Raw genomic sequence first — 22,975 nt, forward strand, 5'->3', positions numbered from 1 at the left:
TCAAGCAAATATGATGACTCGCCAATTCAACAATAATTCCCTTCCACCGCTGCTCCATTGTCAAATTCGAACTCCAATTGGCAAAGAAACTCCAATTCCAAACCCAAAGTCCCTTGTCAAATATGTGGCTTATGAAACCATACCGCAGATAAATGTCGCCACCGTTACAAAAAATAAAATCAAAATTCCAATCAAAACTAAATCACTCAACAACCAATGGCCAATTATTCATATAATTGCCCACCACCACCTGCATCCTATCCACCGCCACCTTCACCCTATTACCCTATGTTCAATTACTGTCCACCCCCAACGCCATCAGCAAATTATTCCAACACATCATCTTCAGAAATTAATTGGCATCCTAATACTGCTGCTAATTATTATATCACCCCAGACATTCAATCATTAAGCATTGCTGCTGAATACCAAGGTTCTGATAATCTTCATGTTGAAAATGGTGTTGGATTGTCAATCTCACATACTGGTACGATTACTATCCCTTCTCCTAAAAGATACTTTATGTGTTTTCAAAATTGACAAAAAAAATTTATCTGTACAAAAATTCACCACTGATAATTGTTATTTTTTTGAATTTTGCCTCACTGTTTCTTTGTTAAGGACCAGGTCACCAGGAGAATTCTTCTGAAGGGTCCAAGTGAAGATGGTATCTACCCCTCAAAAAACCTATCAAGTCTGCTCTCATAGCCACCGTCCCTTCATTTTTCGATTGATATTCTACCTTGGTCATCCTCATCGTCGGAGAGTGTCCAAAATAATAAAAGACTTCAAATTGTCTTGTTCTAGTTTTTATTTTACTCCTTGTTTTGCGTGTAATTTAGGAAAATTGTCTAGAATATCTTTAGCTTCTATTGAACATAAAAGCATGGCTCCTTTTCAAATAATCTACTCTGATGTTTGGGCCCTGCCCTTATTGTTTCTAGCCTAGGTCATAAGTATGTTCTCTTGTTTATCAATGACTTTACTTAATTTACATGGTTATATTTGTTAAAAAAATAAGAAGGATGTATATAATATGTTTTTGCAATTTCAGTCCCTTATGAAACGTCAGTTTAATTTCAAAATGTGGCTTTTCATTCAGATTAGGGAGGGGAGTATCAAAAATTAAATAAGTACTTTCAGCAAAATGGGATAATTCATAGAATAGCATGCCCTTATACCCATGAACAAAAGGCACTGCGGAAAGAAAAATACGTCATGTTATCGATACTACTCTCAATTTACTGCATGCTAAAATGCCATTAAAATTTTAGAATTATACTGCCGAAAATAGTATCCAGTCAATCAATATTCTGCCTTCTCCCACTTTACAAAATAGAAGTCCTTATATGTGTTTATACTTCTCCATCAAATTACCTTGTCAACAACCCTTTGGTTGCACTGCCTACCCCTTTCCTTCAGCCATACTCTAACCACAAGTTTGCTTTTAGGTCCATACCGTGTATTTACTTAAGAACAAGTCCATCTCATCACGCTCATCGTTGTCTAGATCCTAAGTCAAACCTTGTTTACCTTACTTGTCATGTCAAGTTTGACCTTACAAACTTTCTTGGGTTTAATTTGTCTATAGGTAACAGTCCATCCTCACCTTAAACACCTTGGTTATCTATCTCAAATCAAATACCTCATCACTTGGATACTACAGACGAATTTTCAAGTACGACTTTATCCCACCAATCTCCTTCTACAGAGTCCAATTCCACCACAAACATTGTCCCTCCTCCTAACAACTTATCTCCACCTCACACAAATAGTAACCACACAGATTTAGTTCCATCTCCTTCTCCATAGAACAAAATCGTACCATATGTGGATCCTGCAAACCAACCTGCCCTTGACCTGGTCGTTGATATATCACCACATTTTTTCCAACCCACTCCATCCCAACATCCTATAAGAACTCATCCTATGCAGCTTTGACCATCTACATGGCAAGCTTTTATCTTTATGAGCAAACTAGATTATTTGTCTTCTGAACCTCAGACTTATAATCAAGCTCAACCCCATTATCAATGGAGACAAGCAATGGAGTGTGAAATTAATGCTCTTTTGCAGAATAAAACATGGCAGATGGTTCCATGCCCTCCAAACACAAATATTGTGGGCAATAAATGGCGTTTCTGGATTAAAGGGAAAGCTAATGGAGATATTGAGCGTTACAAAGCTCGGTTGGTTGCTAAAGGGTTTGTGTAGTAACCTAGAATTGATTATAACGAGACGTTCAGTCCAATCGTCAAACCAACCACAATTTGGATTGTCCTTTCTCTTGCCACTGTGTCTAAAAGGCCAGTTAGACAGCTTGATATATCCAATGCGTTCTTGCATGGACATCTTGAAGAAGACATATATACATGGTTGAGCTGCCCGAATTTATTGATTCAGTTCAATGCGGATTATGTTTGCAAACTGCAAAAGTCTTTGTATGGGCCTCGACAAGTGCCAAGAGCACGGTTTCATCAGCTAAGCATGTTTCTGTTACAACTTGGATTTCAGGCTTCCAAAGCTAACACGTCCTTGTTCATCTACAAAGAGGGTAATATTCAGTGCTTCATTTTGATATATGTCGATGATATTTTAATCACACGTTCGGATTCTAGTAAACTGGAAGTTTTTTTACAAGCCTTACAGTCTGCCTTTCCGGTGCATGATCTTGGTAAATTGCATTATTTCTTAGGCATTAAGGTACTTTCACAATTTTATGGTATCTTATTATCACAACAGAAATATATTACTGACCTACTGAAGCAGTTTAATATGATTGATAGCAAACCAACCTTGACTCCTATGGCTTCCACTCCACCATTATCTAAACATGGAGGTGAACTCATGGTTGATAGAGAGAAATTTCGACATCTTGTTGGCTCCCTTCAATATGTGACTCTAACCAAGCCGACATTTCATTCACAGTCAATAAGCTTGCCCAATTTATGCATCAGCTGACACAAGATCATTAGACTGCTGCTAAACTATTGTTGCGTTATCTCAAGGGTACTGCTTCTATGGGTCTTTTCTTTTCTCAGGCCTCTCCAATTTCGCTGCAGTGTTTTACGGACAGTGATTGGACCGGCTACTCGGATGATCGGAAATCCACCTCTGGATATGCAATTTACATGGGTACCAATTTAATCTCTTGGTCTTCAAAAAAACAGCCCATTGTTGCTCGCTCCTTAACTGAAAGTGAATACCGTTCCATTGCTCATGCCATCTCTGAAATTATGTAGCTTTTGTCCTTACTATCTGAACTCGGGTATCATATTTCTCCAGCAATACTGTGGTGTGATAACATTAGTGTAATCTACTTGACTTCTAATCCGGTCTTTCACGCTTGAACCAAGAACACTGAACTCAATTTTCACTTTGTCAGAGATCAAATTCAACAAAATGGATTCAAGTTAAATTTATATCCGGCCAAGATCAAATTGCAGACATTATGATAAAACCGTTGAATTCTTGATTGTTCTTACATCATCATGACAAGTTTCGACTTATGTCTTTACCGTCTTTAGCTTGGGGAGGCTGTTAAGATATCTCATGTCTGGTCAGCTCATAAGATAATCATGGATTGGTTCAAATGTTGTTAATATTTTCTGGTTCAGTAAACTCGGTTATTTCCTTGATTTTTGCTATTCTTTTATTTTTTTATGAGTGTAATTCTCCTAATTTGTAGCCTCTATTACCCGTTGTACATTGCTATTTAAAAGCCATGATTCCTCATAGTAAAATAGAAAACAAATATTTTTTCTCATTTTCAGTTTCTACGGTTATAATTAATAGTCAATTTATGTTATAATGTAAATAATATATGAAAATAAATAATAATTTAAAAAAAATAATAAAAATTATGAAATGGAGGGTGTAATAATAATAATAATACATGAAAAAGGATAATAAAAATAATAAAAGGTAAAATTATGCATGATTTAACATATGTATAACTTTAATTCTCATTTATTTCTATTATTGATTTTGGTATAGACAAATAATTAACTTGCCTAGTGGTTAAGATACATATTTTTTTTGGTATATCTTTAATTCATTTACTTCTAGACCCCAATTCTTAAATTTTAATTCTTATAATTTCAACTTCATTTTAATTATTGATTGAGATTTATAAATTTAGATAGTTAATTAACCAGACTTCAAAAAAAAAAATAAAAGATAGTTAATTAACCAGAAAAAAAAATCATTTTATTAGCTTAATGGAAATATTCATAATTTAAGTTTTTTTATAAGTATTATTGTTTGCTTAATTTATAAATATTAATTCGTTGATACATGTCTCTGAGAGATCAAACCCACAAAGAATTTAGTTAATAACTCTATCCGAAAATCCCAATAGAAACAAAGAGTAATACATAATTTGTACTTGAATGAATATGAAAACCCCTATACACAATTTTCAACCTCTGAAAATATTCAGACTACAACCCACAAAGCTGTAATATTATTATATTATATGACATACTTGGCTTATCTTAATTAACAACTTAATATTTAAGCCGACACTAATTAAGAAGAAGCAAGTCCAGATAAAGGCAAAGACATCCAGATTATCTACATTGAACTAATCTAAAGCATAGAAAGTTGATGGTTATTGATCATCACCAAAAAAATAAAAAAGATTAGGGTTTCATATGGAGACTCCATTCAAGGATTTAAAGTTCAAACACCTAACTCTTTAATTGTTACCAACAAACACAGCAGATGCTAAATTAGACTGCTGTCTTTGACACTGCTTCCATTAATGGGGTGGTTATGTTCAAAAATAGTTGGCTTCCAATTTGTTATTTGTCAAGTACTATATTTTATATAAAAGGAGGATCTTTTGCGAATCAAGAAGCAAACCCTAATACACAAACACATTATTCATTTGTTCCCTGCATCAAGGTCATCTGAGTCACATGGGAGATGAATAATTATCCAAATGTTAAAAACAAACCCTACCAAAGACAGATTACCGTACACATATATAATTTCCATTATTCTTGAGCAGAAAAATAACTGAAAAAATAAAGAAGGAAAAAAGAAACAAACACATCTACCTGTGCTCGACCCTCTAAGCGGGGACCAATTCTCCAAGAATGACATGTCTATTCTTCATTTGAGTATCTCCATGGCCAAATCAGAGACAGGTATAATAGGACCATCAAGAAAAGCAAATACTTAGTATTTAAAAGAAAAAAAAAAAAAAAAGAATAAAGGAGCATATGGGTGGTGATTCTTGAATGGGTGCATCGTGGGTTTAGGCAGGCTATGAATATTATACTATTCTTGGTTATTGAAGTTGAACATGTAACTTTTTCATGGGAGATCTTACAGATTCATTTAAAAGTTTATCTTTGGGTAATTTTTTAATATAGTTTGAGGTTCATATGATCTATCTGAGTGAAATCTGCTAAATAATAAACAAGTTAGTGAGGGGTTTGTTGGTTCGGTGTGTTGAGGGAAGTGGTCTTCTCCACCAATAATTGGAGTTTCCAGTAACATGGTCTATTTGAGTTTAGAAAACCAATGATGGATTGAATCTAGTGGGAACCTTTTCTTTTCACGTTTGATGGAGCTTGCCAGAGTTTTTCTTTTTATTTATTTATTTTGTTTAAGTTGTTTGGAAGCATGTTGGGTGTCCCCATATAAAATTTATGTCCTCTTCAAATCAAGCATTTTAAGTGGATTCCAACTCCTCTTCAACCATGGATTCCCTTCATCCGTTAGTGGGTTTCCCTTTCACCACCTAATCCTTGAAAATAACCATTAAACTATAAATTTTCAATCTGTAAAATGCCAGATTGAGATTCTTTTCATCAATTAATGTGGGCTCTCTCAAATCCAAGTGCCCAATGGTTTAGGTCTACAAATTTCTATTTGTGATCAATACCCTTATTTCCACTCATTCACTTGTAATATCTTAAACCTGTACTGTTTCTTATCTTCCTTTCCTTTTCATTTCTTTTCTTTCCTCCTTCCTTTATTTTATTTTATTTTAGTGAAAGGGTTACTAAGATCACAACACATATTAACCATTCAGCATGGCAGAAGAGAAATCTCTTTTGCTTTTCATTTCTATATCTATGTTACTCTTGCAGGCTGTGTGGATGCCAAGTTGCTATCATCTCTCCCTTTCAAACTTATTTATTTTAGCTAAGTACAGTTTTGTCCTCTAATTAAAACAAACTTAGTTCAATTGTTTAAGGATGGAATTACAGGGATATTATAATATGAGAATAGGATTAGGAGCTATAACTTGAATGATAATGTTTGCATTTGAAATCAACACTTCCAATAGAGAAGTTTCTTCTTTTTTTAAACTTATAAAAAAAACTCAGCAAGTTTACCTACAAAAATATGTTTCTCAATAATGGGAAAATGATGCAGATAACCTTAATTTGTTTTAGTTGGATGTCAAACTCCAAAGTTCAATAATGGAGTGATGAATCGAACCAATCAATCAGGCAAAAGATGAAAACTCAAGCGAATTATTATGCAATAAAATCAATTTAAATTAGAAAATCAAGCTCACAACTTTAATTTCATTGAGTTCCAATTGGTCCCATCTAATTTATTTGTACTTTACTTGTCAACCTTTACAGCCCTCATCAATGTATCCTCCATAACCTCGCGTGCAAGATACATGGCACCTTTAACATATGAAGTAAGGAATATGTGTGTGTAACTAATCATCTAGTCATTGCAAGTTCGTACATTTTGCCCTAAATGGCAATTGATGTGCTTGGATCAATCGATTGATGATGATGTGCAAATATTGCAGGCATGCTACTCAAAGCAATAAAAACTTGGAAAATGCTTCCACTTGAGAGCAAATGATATAGTAACTGAAAAGATCGAAAGATGTGATCTTGATATTTTTACTTTAGAGTCTACGTAATTTTTATTTTAAAATAGATATGATCTCTTTAATATTTTAATTAAATATGTAAAAAAGAAAGAGAGATTTAGTGTGGCTTGAAGATGCAAGATATATAGGAGTGTAATGGTGAAGTTGTATAGTATAATATATGCATAATGGGTAATCGCTGTATGTCTCAAATTTCTAGGGTTCCTTGTCCTTGGTTTCTATAGTCGATAATAAAGCCAAGACACATGAAATAAAGCTTGATTATTTTGAAGAAAATAATTATATAGTAGTACATCTCATAATAATGTCCAATGAGAGGCTTAGTTCTGACTCACTTGGCATCTTTACAACTGTTTCACGAGATGCTCTCTCCATTATTGGAGTTTTCATTACTGCATGCACACTAAGTTCAAGAATTCCACATCTGTAAAATTTGACTGCCAACAATTCCATTTGCCTATTTCTTGGTCTCATAAGCAAATGAAAAAAAGACAACCTTCCCACATATCTAAAAGAGGTAGGATAAACTATTCCTTTCATGTTTATCCATACTTATACACAACTTACACATATCGCAGGTTTTTTTATTTAATAAATAATTGGGAAAGATGAGTTTTATCAGGTAAATATGATAATTATAATTATAATTATCAGACACCCATGTTCCACTGGGTGACATCATGTGCCTCACATTTCAATTAATTAACATTTAGACTTTGAATTTCTGGATTTTATTTGTTTTTAGAATTTGTCTCGAACTATGCATTACTATTAGTTAATAATAATCACCTGATTTCTTGGGTTTGGTGCTCAAAGACTATATGATTAGAAAAAAAAATAGTTAAGATCAGTTGGGTTTGGTGCTCAAAGACTATATGATTAGAAAAAAAAAAATAGTTAAGATCAGTTGGGTTTGGTGCTCAAAGACTATATGATTTAGAAAAAAAAAATAGTTAAGATTCACACATTTAGTTTGATAATAAATACATTTAAATAAATTTAAGAGATTTTAAGTTTTATTTTTTTAATCTTTAATTTTTATTTAAAAAAATAACCATAAGTTACTTAAAAAATTAATTAAGACGTAATAATAATTAAAAAAATCCTCAAAAACATCAAATTAAATTGAGTAATACAATTATTAAATTTTAATTTTTTGAAATTAAATTATTCCATTCCAATCATTAAAATGGGAATCTTGGTATGTATAGTAATAATCATGAGTTTCAAAATTGTTTTTAATGAAAAACAACATGAAAAGGTAAAGAAATTTCGTACACATGTCCAACACCAATAACTATTTGCTTTTAGTTGTACCTTCCTACATTCTATTTTTGAGGTTGATTTTTGCTATTTCCAATATTTTATATTTCCGCTACTATAAACTTTTAAAATCTCATACAAAATAATATATATGGAAAAAAAAATTAAAAAGGGGAAAGAACATGATTCCTTTTCAAAATTATGGAATTTTTTGAATTCCATTTTCATTTAATTTGCTCTTCATTTACAATCTTCAAACAAGGAATATATATATATAATTTCACTACTGAGACTTCACCAACTATTACAGAGTAGAATCAATTTCTTCTTTACTTTTCACCCTACAGAAATTATTGGGTGATCATGTATATATGCATTTTCACTCACAAATATTACATAAAGATTTATTTTTCTTATTCTTTTTTTAAAAAAATATTTGTCTTTTTGTGAGTGTGCAAAACGCCGAATTTGAGTGTTTCAGGAGTATTTCATAAATTTCCCACCCTACATGCTCATCCAATAGAAAATCGTTTCCACTCTACCAAACGCCGCAAGAAGTCCTTCACCTGCAAAACAGTATATACATATTAACCCAACATGCAAAAATATTAAATTAAATTGATAATCTAAAGCTTCAGAGAGATTGAAAACTTGCCTCAGTTGGCTCTTGCAAAGAATACGAGGCATTTGTTTCCTTTGGAAATTTAGAAACAAGAATCCCAAGCCCTTGCCCCCGGTTTCGTAAAACCTGCATGAAATTATTTATTTGATTAGTAAAAAAGAAAAGAACTAATAATACTAAAAACAAATATTATTATACCTTGAATGCATCTTCATCGGTCCGATCATCACCGATATAGACGGGTAAAACATCATTAGAATTAGCATATCCTGAAAGAAACAAACAATAAACAAATATCATTAGTACATTATTATTATAATGTCCCAAGAAACTGAAAATTACATATGTACTTAATTACCTAGAGATTCTAACAAGAACTCAAGGGCTTTGCCCTTATCCCATTTAATGGTTGGTCGGATCTCTAAAACCTGTTTGGAACAAAAGAAAATTGATATAATTAGTCACATTAATTAACGTATTTTATTTTTTTTTATATAATCCTTTGTGGGGGGGGGGGGGGGGGGGGGGGGCTTAGTGTGTGATGAGAGAAATAAGAATATTATTACCTTCCTGCCTTGAGTAAGTCTAAGCTTGGGATAATCATTAAGGACTGATCGAACTTGTTCAGCTAATGCAGCCCACATCTGCCAATGAAAATAATCATTTCCATCAGCTGTGGAATAACAATAAGCAGACAGTCGAGGGTCAAAACTCAATGGAAAGAGAAGCTTAACTCGTACCTTTTCCTCGACACATCGGAAGTGTACGGATACGCAAAATTTGTTATTTTCGACTTTAGCACCAGAGATGGATTTTGTTTTCTCTATCAGAACTTTGTACACCTGAAAATGAAAATATTTTTAATATATATTTTTCATGCATGCAGTTTTTTTTAACTTCTTCCACTTGAGAGTAGACGGAATGTAAAGAATCTAACCTCATCAATCATGGGCAAAAATTTACTGGCAGGTTGAAAGAGTAGAGCTTGATGCCCCTAGAAATTAAAATCCCAAATTTTAATATATAATGGAAATTAAAATGGGAAAATAAAACAAAAGGAGCATGAAGAAAAGTGGGGAAGAAATACTGATGCTAACTTTTTTGTATTTGCGACTTTTGGATGGTCCTTTTATGTCCATGCCATGGCTACCGGCATAGTAAAGCCCAGCCAATTTTACAAAGCTGTAGATCTGCAAAATTTCCATAACAAAACAGAAAATATTAATTCCCAAATACAGTAAAAAGCACCTTGGATTTCTTTTTCAAGAAGAAAAGTGGGAGGATTTACCTTGTCCCTGCACCTTCCGGTCACTATAGCTGTAGGAAAATATCTTGCAACGTCCCTCACAGCCTCTCTCATCTGATGATACAGGAAGTTAAAAGAAGAAAATAATCAGCGTTGATGACAAAAGTTAGCCAAAATCAAAACAAGTATGAGCAACAAAGAATAGTGGAAACTAACTTCGTTAGTCATGAATGCTCGATCAGGGTCTTCGACAATGGGCGATAGTGTACCATCGTAATCAAGAAACATCACAATCTGCTTTCCTTTAGAAGCATTAACTATTTGCTCGAACATGCTTAAAGCCGAGGGATGGTTCATCTGCTTCCCCATTAAAAATTCACAAAGGAACAAGAACCATTGTATTAGTAATTATTAAAGTTTGTTAAAGATTAAAACAATACGTGTCATATGACTATCACGTACTATCGCCCACTTACAATCCAAGAATTTTTCTCTTCAGTTTCAGATAAAGAAGCGGTGGATTTGACACGGGTAGGAGAAGAATCTCTCATGGAATCAACCCAAGCATTAGTTTTGGCTGCTGCTGTTCCTGTTTCAATCTTCTTTGCAAGTCTAGGAGCAGGTAATGGCTTCGGCTCAGCCGATGAAAATAAAGATTTGGGCAAGATGACCCTGATCCTGATATCAATACCCGATTTAGCATCTGATGCTACCACATTCTGGTTCGTCATTTCCTCTTTTTAACTAGCAGAAGAGAGAAGAACACACACTGCAATAACATTAACATCAAACAATGAACCAAAGCTGAACAGAATTTAGAACCAGAAAAACAAACACGGGTGCAAAACTTTTAAAAGAGCAGAATGAAGGAATGTTTAAAATACCTGAAGGTATGAGAAGATTGTAGAGAAAGAAGGAAGGAGTGAAGAGAAAGAGAGAAAAACAGAGGAGAAAACAGAGATAGAAGAAGTAGTGGGGAGGGGGGGAGGTTTGGTGTTAGGATGCAACAGAGAGGGGAGGTTAATAAAGACCTGAAAAAGGTGAAAAAACTAAAAACCACACGCGCAATAGAAACAACTGGAGGAGGGTATGTGTAGTCAATTTATAAAACTTGGCTTTCACTGCCACTAACTGATTAAACAACCACCTCCTCTTTCTTTTCCTCTCCCTTTCCCTTTCCCTCCTCTCCCTTTCCCTTTCCCTTTCCCTTTCCCTTTCCTTCCTCCATCTGTACTTTTTAACTATATTCACTAATATTTTGAACCCGGGTTGCTATCTAGGGACCACTATCAATGCCATTTCACTTAATATTTTTTCTCATTATATATATATATATATATGGGTGCCTTCCTTTTGGAAAAAAAAAAAATTTAATAATTTGTTTTCAAACTCGAAGAGCCTTTCATTTTCACTTATAAGTTAAACAAACTTACCTCATAAATATAGGAGCATATAGAAAAAAAATATTTAAAAAAAGTAAAAAATAAGTTTCTTTCTGATCCTTTTGTAACTCAATACTCTCGCATTTTTCTCTTTTTTAAACTTAATTTCTTTCTTTTTTCTTCTCCATAGAAGATGATCTGCGTAAATTGACTATCAATAAAAAAGAAAATGTTGTTGTCCCTATTAAGAACTCCAGAGATATTGTTGTTGTCCCTTTATGACTCAATACTCTCGCATTTTCTTCTTCTTTAAACCTAACTTCTTCTTTCTCCTTCTCCATAAAAGACAATATGCGTCAATTGACTATCGATAAAAAAGAAAATGTTGTTGTCCCTATTAAGAACTCCAGAGATATTCCGATCGTCACTTATAATTTCTGTATAATGGGGATGTTTCTTACCTACAATCCAATCAATTTTCAGAATATGCAGACCTTTTTAACAGATTTATGACAACAATTCTGGTTCTTAGTTACAAGTCGGACATTTTATCTTTGTTAGACTTTAAAAGTGATGTAGGGATTTGATTTTCAATTATTTTATATAGAGATTTGATTTTGAATGATTGTAAATCTTTATAGGGATTTGATTTTACAAGCCAAGTTCAAATTATTTTATATAGGGATTTTATTTTGAATGATTATAAATTTTTATTAAACTCTAGAACTGATATTTCTGTTAAATGGGTTCGTCATAATACTATTCTAACTGCTCATATTTTGACTAAAAAATTTATGAAGTATAATCGTCTCTATTTGAAATAATATTCCTATTTGTTTGATAAAATTTTATTAATATAATCAATAGTTTTGTTTTAAAAAAATAAGTAAAATATAAATAAAAATTTAAGTATGCCCAAAATAAATTAAGGCTTGTTTCTCTCGGAATTATAATTTTATTTAGAAAATTTTGAATAAAATTATTTGAAAAAAAAATTATAAATTTATACTTTTATTTAATGAATGAAAGGACATGATGGGAAGGCCACATTGAAAATAATTAGTGTATTTTTGAAAATATCAATAATATTAAAAAATAAATTAATAAAAAACAAGATCTAACAATAATTAAAAGGAGCATTGTGAATTTCAGTCAATGCAAGTGAATTGAAAAGGACTTGTCCAAGCATCATCCTTTGAGCATTATGAACACAAATGGTGGAGGACCACCAACATATTTGATAGTTTTGAGGTTTTTTATATATATTTCCAGGTGGTAACTTTTGCAAGTTGTGTTTCCCATGCTTACCTTAAGTAATCACAAATGAATTTCTACGTTAAAGATTTTTTTTATATATATAATTAATTCTAATTAAATTTGAATTTAAAATTTTATAAATGTGGAGATTGTGATTGATCTATATCTTAACGTTAATGTTCATCGCTTACAATCTTAGACCAATTATTATTCACACGAACGGGAAGACCATAAAGCAAAATGCAAGTCTTCTCATTTGACATTTTACATATTTGGATTTTTTTTAAATCATATCGACAAGAAATTTTACAAAATCATTTTTCTTTATATTTTGAAAAGGACAGTATCATGTCTACTTTAAATTTTAAATTTAATTATTTAACATAAATAAAATTATTGGAGGTGATATATGTGTTACTAATTAGCTAAAACTCATTCTAGACGCATTTGGCCTTGGCTGCCCTTCAATGAAATCTTCGAGGAAAAAACTATTGTCGAGAAAATCTGGATTTTATATTCTCAACATGGATAAAAGATTCTGGTAGGCTGAGTGGCACAGTAAATAGGGCATATATGGCGTGTGGTAAAAGATTAATTGGTGGGGACGCTGACAGTCAAAAGAAGGAGAGTGTGAAATTAGATGGTTGGGTCAATTTCGAATAGATAATTCATATTAATTAAGGATGTCCCTCAATAATTGGTTCAAACTTGCAATTACTAAGAAGAATAAGAATAATCAAAAACTTTTTTAACAGATTAATCTTTAAATAATATTACATCTATCTCATAATAAAAGAAGGAGTGAATGTTCAAAATTTTAATACAATGGTTTAAAAAAAAAAAAAAGGAAATCAAATGATGGCAAAATAATTAGGTTGAATGTCGATATTATACTGTTGATGATTACTTGGAGCACAATCAAAAGAATTGAAAGACTCCCAACAAAAAAGAAAGAATTTTTCTTGGAACAGAAAAAGAAAAAGACTATCTCCTAAACTTAAAAATTCCACCAACTTTTCCTTCCTTAGGTAGAATTGAGGAGGTACAATCATTGTTGGACTTTGTAATGTAGCGACGAAAACTACACATGGCCTATAATTGGCATCGAAGCTTCACACGCCGCCCCTTGGAAAGAGCAGTGAAACAAGCAGCTACGTAAACCTAACATAGTTTAGTTCGCATCAAAACCAGCAGCGATTCTTGTTTTCTTTTTGACGTTTGAGAATGAAAGCTCTGTGTCGCTATTACGTGTGTTAAAAAATAAATTCACCTTTTTGTGCATGGCATGCATGTATATTCATGAATATAGAGAAAGAGGGCTCTTTTTCATTTTCTAAACAACTCATGACGATAATGATTTATTAATTATTTATTTGATTAATGACGATGATAACTAGACAAAGATTATATATATATAATACAAAAAGTTTAAGAAAAAAATCAATGAATTGAAAGGAGGAGTCACGGGACGACATTGTTGAATTTATGTTGCGGATTCTAGAGTATATATATAAAAATTGAAGGTTATTAATTAATTTAATAGAAACAAAGAAATCATATCCATTTCGGTGGGATCCATATAAAACTCTATATATTTAAGCTATAAATCTATGTAGACTAAATTTAAATAAATTTTTATTTACTGACATTATTTATTTAAATTGATTAATAAGAGAGTGCGAGTCGAAACATTAAACGATCTTTTGATTTTCCATAAAGTGGTAACGAAAGGTATAACTTGTACAAATCTTTCTATTTTCCAATTCGATCCGATCCATTCGTTCGTAGAGCTATTTATTCGATCGCAGACATTTCTGAAACACCTCTAACAGAGGGACAAATAGTCAATTTTGAAAGAACTTATTGTCAACCTCTTTCAGATATGAATCTATCTTATTCAGAAGGAAAGAACTTGCATCAGTATCTCAATTTCAATTCGGTTTGATTCACACTCCATATTTTGAGAAATATTTACCATCTAGTAGAAAATTATATAAATGAACAAGAAAGCATATAGTACATAGTAAAAAGGGGTGGCCTTGGAGATTCTTTCAAGTAAAGAGAAATTTGATTTCAAAGTGTGATGAGATTACTAATTAACAATTCTCAAAAGGGCATAGTTAGGCAAAGCTACAGGCAGACTAAATTTAAGAGGTGAAATCTTTGATATTCCAGGCCTCCCAAACTTGGAATAACTTTCTGCCTAAGGAACAACTTCTTGCATTTCCTCCATCCTCCATGGTTCTAGATTTTAAGTATAATAATTAGACTAATGTTTTAAAACAATCAAAAATTCATTTATCAATTATGTAATTTTATCTTCATAAAGTTTATTTTTGAAATTTACAAAAGAAAAATTAAAATAATAAATTTTAGAGATACATAACAGAATGAGCATAAGTTTATAATACATGAAATTAAAAACTTAAGAATTTCAAAGATCTTAATACATGTATCTGAAATACTGTTTATAATAAAGTTAATATTTAATCTAATAAACTAATTTTTATATAAAAATATAAAATAAAAATAATTAAATTAAAGAGGTGGTGCCACATGACAATTTTTTAAATCATTTTATAAAGTCACCATCATTTATAAAATTCAACTTTAATATGCACATTGTTTATATTTATTATTTTTGAGTTTTTTAAAATTATTGATTGAGAGTTTATTTAATTATGGTTTAAATTATTAATAAGAAATTAATTTAATACATAATACAAAATAACTGTTTGATGGAATCAATAAGAAATTTGGAGAATAGTGTTTTGGTCAATTTTGACATGTACCGATGAATTACAATATTTTTTTAAGCTTTGGTTGGAGGTAATAAGTCTAACCTCATAAATTAATTTTAGTTTTCAAATTTCGATTATTTTCGATAATACAAAAGTTAAACTTAAAATAATATTTTGCATGCCTATAAAAATAAGCTTGTTTTTTTATTCATCTCAAATTTTAGTCACTTTTATAGATATAATTTATTAATTAATTTTTACATATATTTATTTAATTTATATTGAAAATTTAAATTTTGCTAGTTTTTTAAAAATAATTCAACAACAAACAATATCAGAAAAGAGTATAAAAGAATATATAATTTATTGCTTTAATTATATTAACTATATTTTTAAAATTTATGTAAAATTATCAGTATAATTTTGAAATTGACCAAAGGAAATGGCGTAGGCATTTGCTGTTTCAATTTTTATTTTGAAAATTTTTTATCTAGTTTCGTGTAAGAGTAAAATCAAGAGGTAAATATTTAAGTCGGTTTAATTCAATTACTACATATATTGCAATAAAATAACTAGTTTTAAATTTTACGGCAGATTTGGATTGGATCTAATTTTTGCTGTCAACATCCGATAGAAACTCACGATAACTTTTCGGGAATGAAATTTTGAGATGCACAACTTTTAAAAGTGTGACGAGAGCCGCATGCCTGTCACAAAATTCAATATAAAAATTATATCGTTTAGGGGTCAATTTTGTATTTTAATTATTTTTTTAAATATTTTCATAATTTTACTTATTAGCATTTTGCTTCTATTATAAATAGTCTCCCTTGATCATTAAAAATTTACTTTTTTAATATTTGAAAATTTTCAATAAAATTTTTAGTTTTTAACCTTATTTTTTTCTTATTTCGTATTAGTCAAACGATATTGGTTAAAATTTTTAACCGAATCGAAATAGTCCTTTATGATGCGACTATAAAATAGATCTGTGTTGTATATTGATTAAACCTCTAAGAAAGAAAATGTGAAGTAACGGGTGTTCGTAACTGCCGCTCTGATTTTCAAGTTAATAAACCGGAGAATATTATAAATATAGAACTTAAAAATAATTGTATAAGAGAATTGTATACCTTTATTTTTTAATGGTTGATTTTTATACGGTAAAATAATATAATTAAATATAGTAATTTTTTGTAGTCCGACAATGATATAACCGGTGACTTGATAAGAGATCTCGCCAACTAATTGATTGGCGATCTTACGATTACAAACGTAATAAGATTTGCGTGATTGTACTTGTTAATACTAAGTTATGTGGAAATTTGTCATGTTTAGAGAATGATGAATTTTAATGAATTAGTTGTTAAAACATTGGATTATTTTTTCTTAGATGACGTCTAATTTATATTTACTGCTTATAATTTATTTTAAATAATTTTCGTGTAATATTAAATATATTATATTTTAGACCCACATAAATCGTGTTTTAATTAAAAATTTTGTATTGTTGTAGTCTGAAAATCCACCCGAACTTTACACCTCAGACAGCTGATTCCGTTGTTGGTCGCAGAAGGTAGGAATTTTGCAATTTAATTTATACCTAATCTGGCCAATAATTCTCTGTTTTTGGTATTCTTTTATTGTTCATGGCTCTCATTCAACATTTTTTATTAGTTCCCCACCTGGACTTTATTTGCTGCTTTTGTTTCGTTTTTTCAAAAAATTTTTTTAATTTAACTTAAGGTCTATGCATCTTAATTCTAAAAAAAAAGTCAATATTAATGTCTAAATTTATTAATTATATCTAATGCCATTTTATTTTACACTAATAAAATAATGTAATGTAATTTTTCATATATATCATATTAAATTAACAACAATTATTATTTTAATTTAGAGGGAGTTGCTATTATTTTATTAATAATTATTGTTAAATAAATTGATAATCGTTAAAACAAATAAGATAAAAACAGAAATTGCCAATATAATATTCAACTCTCTCTATTTGTGTATTTCTAAAATTGATTGACAAGTTTAACCTAATTTGATTCAGCAATTTAAGACATATTACTCCTTTTATAAAATCAGTTTTGAGTCTTATTCTCTTAATTTCTAATTTAGGGAAAAAAAAGTTGGGGGAAAGCATTATTGGATTAAAACAAATATGGACAAGAAGGGTTAGGTTTGCTTTTATTTTTGCACTTTTTCTTGGGTTTGAACAAGATTTCTGCTTTCAGAACAGAACATATTAATTATTAATGACATCTACACTTCGATGAGATATATATTTTTAATTTAATTTTCAACAGAAAAAAAATCTATTATTTCTTAATTCATCTCAGAATATTCAACTATGTATTCATGAAAAAAATATTTATCTAAATTTGATTTAAAAAAATAAGTTTTACTATGAAAAATTGAATTCGCCCGTGTTTTGATTATGTTTAGTTTATATTTATGATTTTGAAATTAAATTTTTTGAAATAAAAATGAATCAAATACTATATACGACAATGTTTCCTATAAATTAATATGAACAAATTAGATAATACCGCTGTTATTGCAAACTAAGAAATGAAAGAATAGCAAAGGCCATTAATATCCAAAGGCAAAAAACCATGTTCTTCCTTTGTTCTCCAAATGAATTAAGGCATATTCACAGGAAGTAGATTAATAATAAATACACCAAATATCAAAATATTCTCCTTTTTCTTGTTCTTTAAAATAATATTGATAATTAATTCTTATATATATACTCTATTTCTCAATCGATGGATGCAAATCTTGGATTATTATTGGGCATCAATTTGCAATTATTGATTCCATTAATAGGATATTGAGGAATAACTCTCTACCTATGGTTTTTAAGATCTTTCATGGTTTATTTCTCTATATATACATTATCCCAAATACCTAGTTATTGGTATTGGAATGAGGAACATGGAAATTTATATTAATATTTATTTATATTAAATTTAAATTAAATTTAACTCACTTAAAAAATTAAGTTCCGATGGGATTCAAACAATATATATAATCTAAAATCACTATATAATAAAAAAAATATATTAAAAATGAGTAGGGTACAAATAAAGACTTGTCCCATTGTCCCTTTTAATTTTCCTAAGTCCATTCAAAGTCCAATGAAAATATGTTTTGTTTTTGTTATTGCCCCACTCAAAAAGATAGTCTTGCCCCACCAACCCATTAACCCTTAATTATTATGGGATTACCTAAGTTAATATTTAGTTTGGCTTAGTAAATTAAGAGTTATCACATATCATATTCATTATTTATATGTTCTTTTTTTTTTATTTCACTTTTCTCTTTTATATTGATGGCCCATTAGTCATGTTATTGACAATTTTAAGTACAATTAAATTTATTTTTATAAAATTAATTTTTAAATTCGCTACTATTAATTTCAATCATGTCATGCTCATATTTCAATTAATTGAACATCAATCAAATTTGAATTGAGTAGGTAACTTGGCTTGGTGTCAATTTAACATTAGCTCAAGCAAAAGATAAAAATAGTGATTATTTAGCTTCAAAAATCACAAGTGAAATAATGTTGTCGTGACACTAAGAATCCATATAATTATAAAATTGAAAATTTTGTGAAAAGCCAGCATGCCAAAAGTCATTAATCTTAAGTGCCCTTTCCATAAAACTCAAAGGAAACACACACAAGCTGTCTTCAAATAATGTCTGTCCAAGTCTCTCAAGTAATCCTAAAACAGAAAGCTTTTTTGGTAAAATATTACCAAAAATAGAAAGGCATGCACACTCATGAGTTAAAAAAAAAGAAAAAAACAGAAAAAACTGCCACAAGAAAGAAAGAGATAAGCAAATGGGTTTCAGTTAAGAATAGAATTAAGGGCCCCTACGAAGGGAGGAGAAACCAGACGCAGCAAAATTAACAATGGGACCTGATTCTTTTGTGCTTTTTCGTGACGCGACATGTCATTTAGGTTTGGCAATGATTCATCTAGGGTCCACAAATCTTGAGCATTAGTGCGAAACCCACTCAAGTCCACCATAGCATCCCACTTATAAACACAGCGAGCTCTCAAGTTTTGTGTGCAATATCTGCCCCCACCACAACCAGCACCTTCCTTCCTGCAATCTGAATATCCCCTTGTATAGATTTTTGTGGGTTTTAATATTGTGCTTTAGTCAAAGTGGGTGTGTTTTTATGTATCCTTTGGAGCATCTACTCCTTTCCTATAGTGTAATTTTAAGATTTTTCGACCCTTATGCTCCCTTTACATTGTGGCAATCTTGGTGCTTTTTAATATAGTCTGATTGAGGGAATTAGAACTTTAATGATGGGCTCTAGTACCTTCTATTCTATTGTATATGTATAGAAAAATAATCTTTTTGTACTTTCATATTTGGAAAAGATCAATTAGTTCAATGGTACTAAGAATGAATTGGGACATATATATAATTAGAACATAATTATTGCTAAATGTTTATGTTATCTAATGCAGTTAGCCAAAATAAAAATCATTGATTCCACTAATCATTTTGTCAAGATCTCACAATAAAAATATGTTTGTGTTTTTAGTGCCTATGCCACCAACTTTACTAAGAATTTATAGTCCAAAGTGGAATTGATTGTTCATTGTTGGAGAGTACTGGCAACTGTCAAGGCACGTAACCTCTCTTGCCGCATGAAAGCTTTATGATAAAACACATCCCTCTTTGGCTCTACTCATAGAGTACTGAGCCAAAAAAAAACAAAAGATAGAGAGAGAAGAAATTTGTGAAGGGTAATGATTATTTTAACATAACCCTCATTGTCAAATCAACATGCATTTCTCTGCAATAATATCCTTGTCTTCTTCGTACCAAAACCTAATTTTTTCCTTTACTTATTGTTGCTAAAAGTCTCATAAGGCATAAGCGTGTCAACACTCAGCTTTTTCAACATAGAAACCCTCAATTGCACTACAATTTAATGTATTCCAGCAAAAAGTGAATTCAATAAAACCCCATTATTGAAAATTTATTCCATTACATTTTCATAGAATTTAACTTTTCCGCTCCTAGGCTGGAATTTTGAGAGTCTAAAAAAATTTGTTAAATTCAATGTATACAAGCATAACATATATATTCCTAACAACTGGCTGTAAATCATCCAGCTATGGAGCTTCTCCACGAATCCACCTGATATTTATATCAACTATATATGCTTTAATACTCCCATTATTACCCCTCATAATTTAGCATAATTATAATTAACGTAAAAAATCTCTTTAAACTCCTGATAAATTTTAAAATATTTAGATTTTCGATAAAATTTTATTCATCAAACCACTTAATTAAATAATATTAATTAATTAAATTATAAATTAATTTAAAAAAATCAATTTAAACAGATATAGATTATGCGGCTAACAGACTAACAGACTTAAAAGGGCATCTAAATTTTTTAAAGCAACAATTCTCTTTTTTATTCTCTCTTTCTTTGTATTATAAGATAGATGTTAATAAAAGCCCACAAATCAAATCAATTCAATATCAACAATATTGAATTTTGTTTATTGACGTTAGTTAACGAAAAACTCAAACTAAAATAGTATATATATTGACAGTATCTCTTATTCTATATTATTTCATACCGTGTAATTTTACTTTTTTCTTTTTATCTTGTTAAGAACAGCATGCAAGAATTGTAGTTCTTAAAATGAAGCTCCTATTATTAATTTTCTCATTGATTATAAATTATTATATTAAGTTTTCTTTTTAATAATAGTTTTTCATTATTATTCGCTGAGTTTTATTGATAATTGAGATTCGTAAAAAAATGAAAAAAAAAAGAGAAAAAGAAAATAAAATAATAGAATCTCATTCTTTTCCTCAGTTTTCATGTTTCTTAAATTTATGAATACTCTTATATTCTGGTGAGAACTCTTGGAAAAATGAAATAGGAATTTAAAGAAAGAAAAAAAGTCCAGCAATAGGAAAAAAAAAAAAAAAGAAAAGGAAGAGTCAATGGAAAGAGAGAGATAGATTGTGCACCTTAAATGCATAAAAAATAGAAATTGTAAAACAGACGTTTTTATGAAAAGTAATAAAGAGAGAAAAAAGAAGAGGAAAGAGCGGTGAATGAGAGAGAAAATTGCAAAAAAAAAAAAAAATGGAATACTTCATAATCAATCCTGCAATTATAGATAGAACAATGGCTATAGAGGACACAACAATAAAAAATGGATGAATTCTATTTTTCTCAATAAAATATCAACTACGTATATGGTAAGAATTTAGAGTAGAAATGAATGGAATTCTGTCCATTTAACCAAAAAGTGGGTGACATTTAATTTTTTCACTTAATTAATTAATATTATTTATTTAAGAGTTTCAATGACTGAATTTTTTAAAATTTGTCAGAGCTTAAAAACACATTTAATCAATAATTAAAATAGTTATTTCGTGTTAATTTTTTTTTAAATTTTAAATTGTTGCCTATCTTATTTCGTTCATAATTTTGATGCGAATTATGTGATGTCCAACCCAATTCTACTCCGATAGTTGGAATAGTGCATTGCTGATTTAGAACTCAATCTCCCAAGTCTATAAAAAATTCTCTAACAGTAACATTGTCTTATCAATCAGGTTGATTGATAAAAAATAAAAATATATTTTTTTTAAGAAAAAAGAGTAGCAACAATGATTTTCCAATTGAACACGAAGAAATATTGTTCTTAAATCGAAATGGATATTGAAAGGGAAATCATCAAGTTAAAGCAGAAATATGATTTGATTTTACTACATAGTGGTGTGGGAAGGAAAAGCTGAAATGTTGCGTAAAATTGTGATCCTCTTGCAGAATTTTCACGTGTATATATTTGCCAAAAGAAAAAGAAGAAGCAGCTTGTTCCGTGGAGAAATTTACCTTTATTATTCCAAGTACTAATCATTTTTAGAGTAGTATTTTTCATCCATTAAGTGAAAAATGGGCAAAATAACCCAACTTGGCTTTGATGGGAAATTCTTCAGCCTAGCAACTCACTCTGTCTTAGGTTTTTTTTTTTTTTTAATGCCTTCTTGATGTGGAATTTTTGTTAACTTCGGCTGTCCCCATCATCTAGTTTCTGAGTCTTGCTTCCATACGGGTTTAAACCTCAGTTTTATTTTTTTTTTTGGGTTAAATCTAAGAAACCCAAAAGATCTAAAGTAGTGATTTAAGCATTTGGGCCTCAGTTTTTGGGTGTTGACCTTGATTTACGTAACTTGGGCTTTACTTGTGAACCTTTATGGGTTAAAGGGGCCTGTTATGCTGGTTTTAGGCTAAGCTTTTCCTAGACCTATTATCTTGGACCCAAAAAATGCCCGGTTTCCTTTAACCTTCGTTTGGATGAAGTTTTTTACAAGTAATTAGAAGTTATTTACATTTTAAAAAATCTTAAATTTATATTTAAAAGAGATTTATTCTTTAAATATAAATTTTAAATTTTTTTGAAAAAACTTCACTTTCAACCATTAAACTAGTGAGTGAAAAATATTTTATTTTTAAAAGACTTTTCATTCTTTCAAAATAATTTTAAAAAATATAAAGATTTTAAAATTGTGAAAAAT

At 30.2% G+C, this 22,975-nt stretch overlaps 1 protein-coding gene across 1 annotated transcript; it reads right to left on the reverse strand.

Annotated features, from left to right (window-relative positions):
- Positions 1-8,327: 8,327 nt before the first annotated feature.
- Positions 8,328-11,035, reverse strand: LOC110608818 (probable trehalose-phosphate phosphatase D). Its single transcript, XM_043953596.1, has 12 exons — positions 10,890-11,035; positions 10,482-10,774; positions 10,222-10,362; positions 10,048-10,119; positions 9,857-9,949; positions 9,697-9,753; positions 9,500-9,601; positions 9,326-9,403; positions 9,118-9,187; positions 8,958-9,028; positions 8,793-8,885; positions 8,328-8,703 (listed from the first exon to the last, which is right to left on the reverse strand). The coding sequence occupies exons 2-12, from the start codon at positions 10,734-10,736 to the stop codon at positions 8,650-8,652; spliced, it is 1,086 nt and encodes a 361-aa protein (XP_043809531.1). The 5' UTR covers positions 10,737-10,774; positions 10,890-11,035; the 3' UTR covers positions 8,328-8,649.
- Positions 11,036-22,975: the final 11,940 nt, after the last annotated feature.

Source organism: Manihot esculenta, chromosome 2 (assembly GCF_001659605.2).
Source record: "Manihot esculenta cultivar AM560-2 chromosome 2, M.esculenta_v8, whole genome shotgun sequence".
NCBI lineage: Eukaryota > Viridiplantae > Streptophyta > Magnoliopsida > Malpighiales > Euphorbiaceae > Manihot > Manihot esculenta.

Bases quoted from the DNA above. Each gene is read 5' to 3' on its own strand.
- LOC110608818 (XM_043953596.1), bottom strand. From the start codon at position 10,736: ATGACGAACCAGAATGTGGTAGCATCAGATGCTAAATCGGGTATTGAT. The intron at 9,188-9,325 runs GTAATAATATTC...TGTTCCAAACAG, and splicing joins GACTTACTCAAGGCAGGAAG to GTTTTAGAGATCCGACCAAC. The intron at 9,029-9,117 runs GTAATTAAGTAC...TGTTTCTTTCAG, and splicing joins GTTCTTGTTAGAATCTCTAG to GATATGCTAATTCTAATGAT.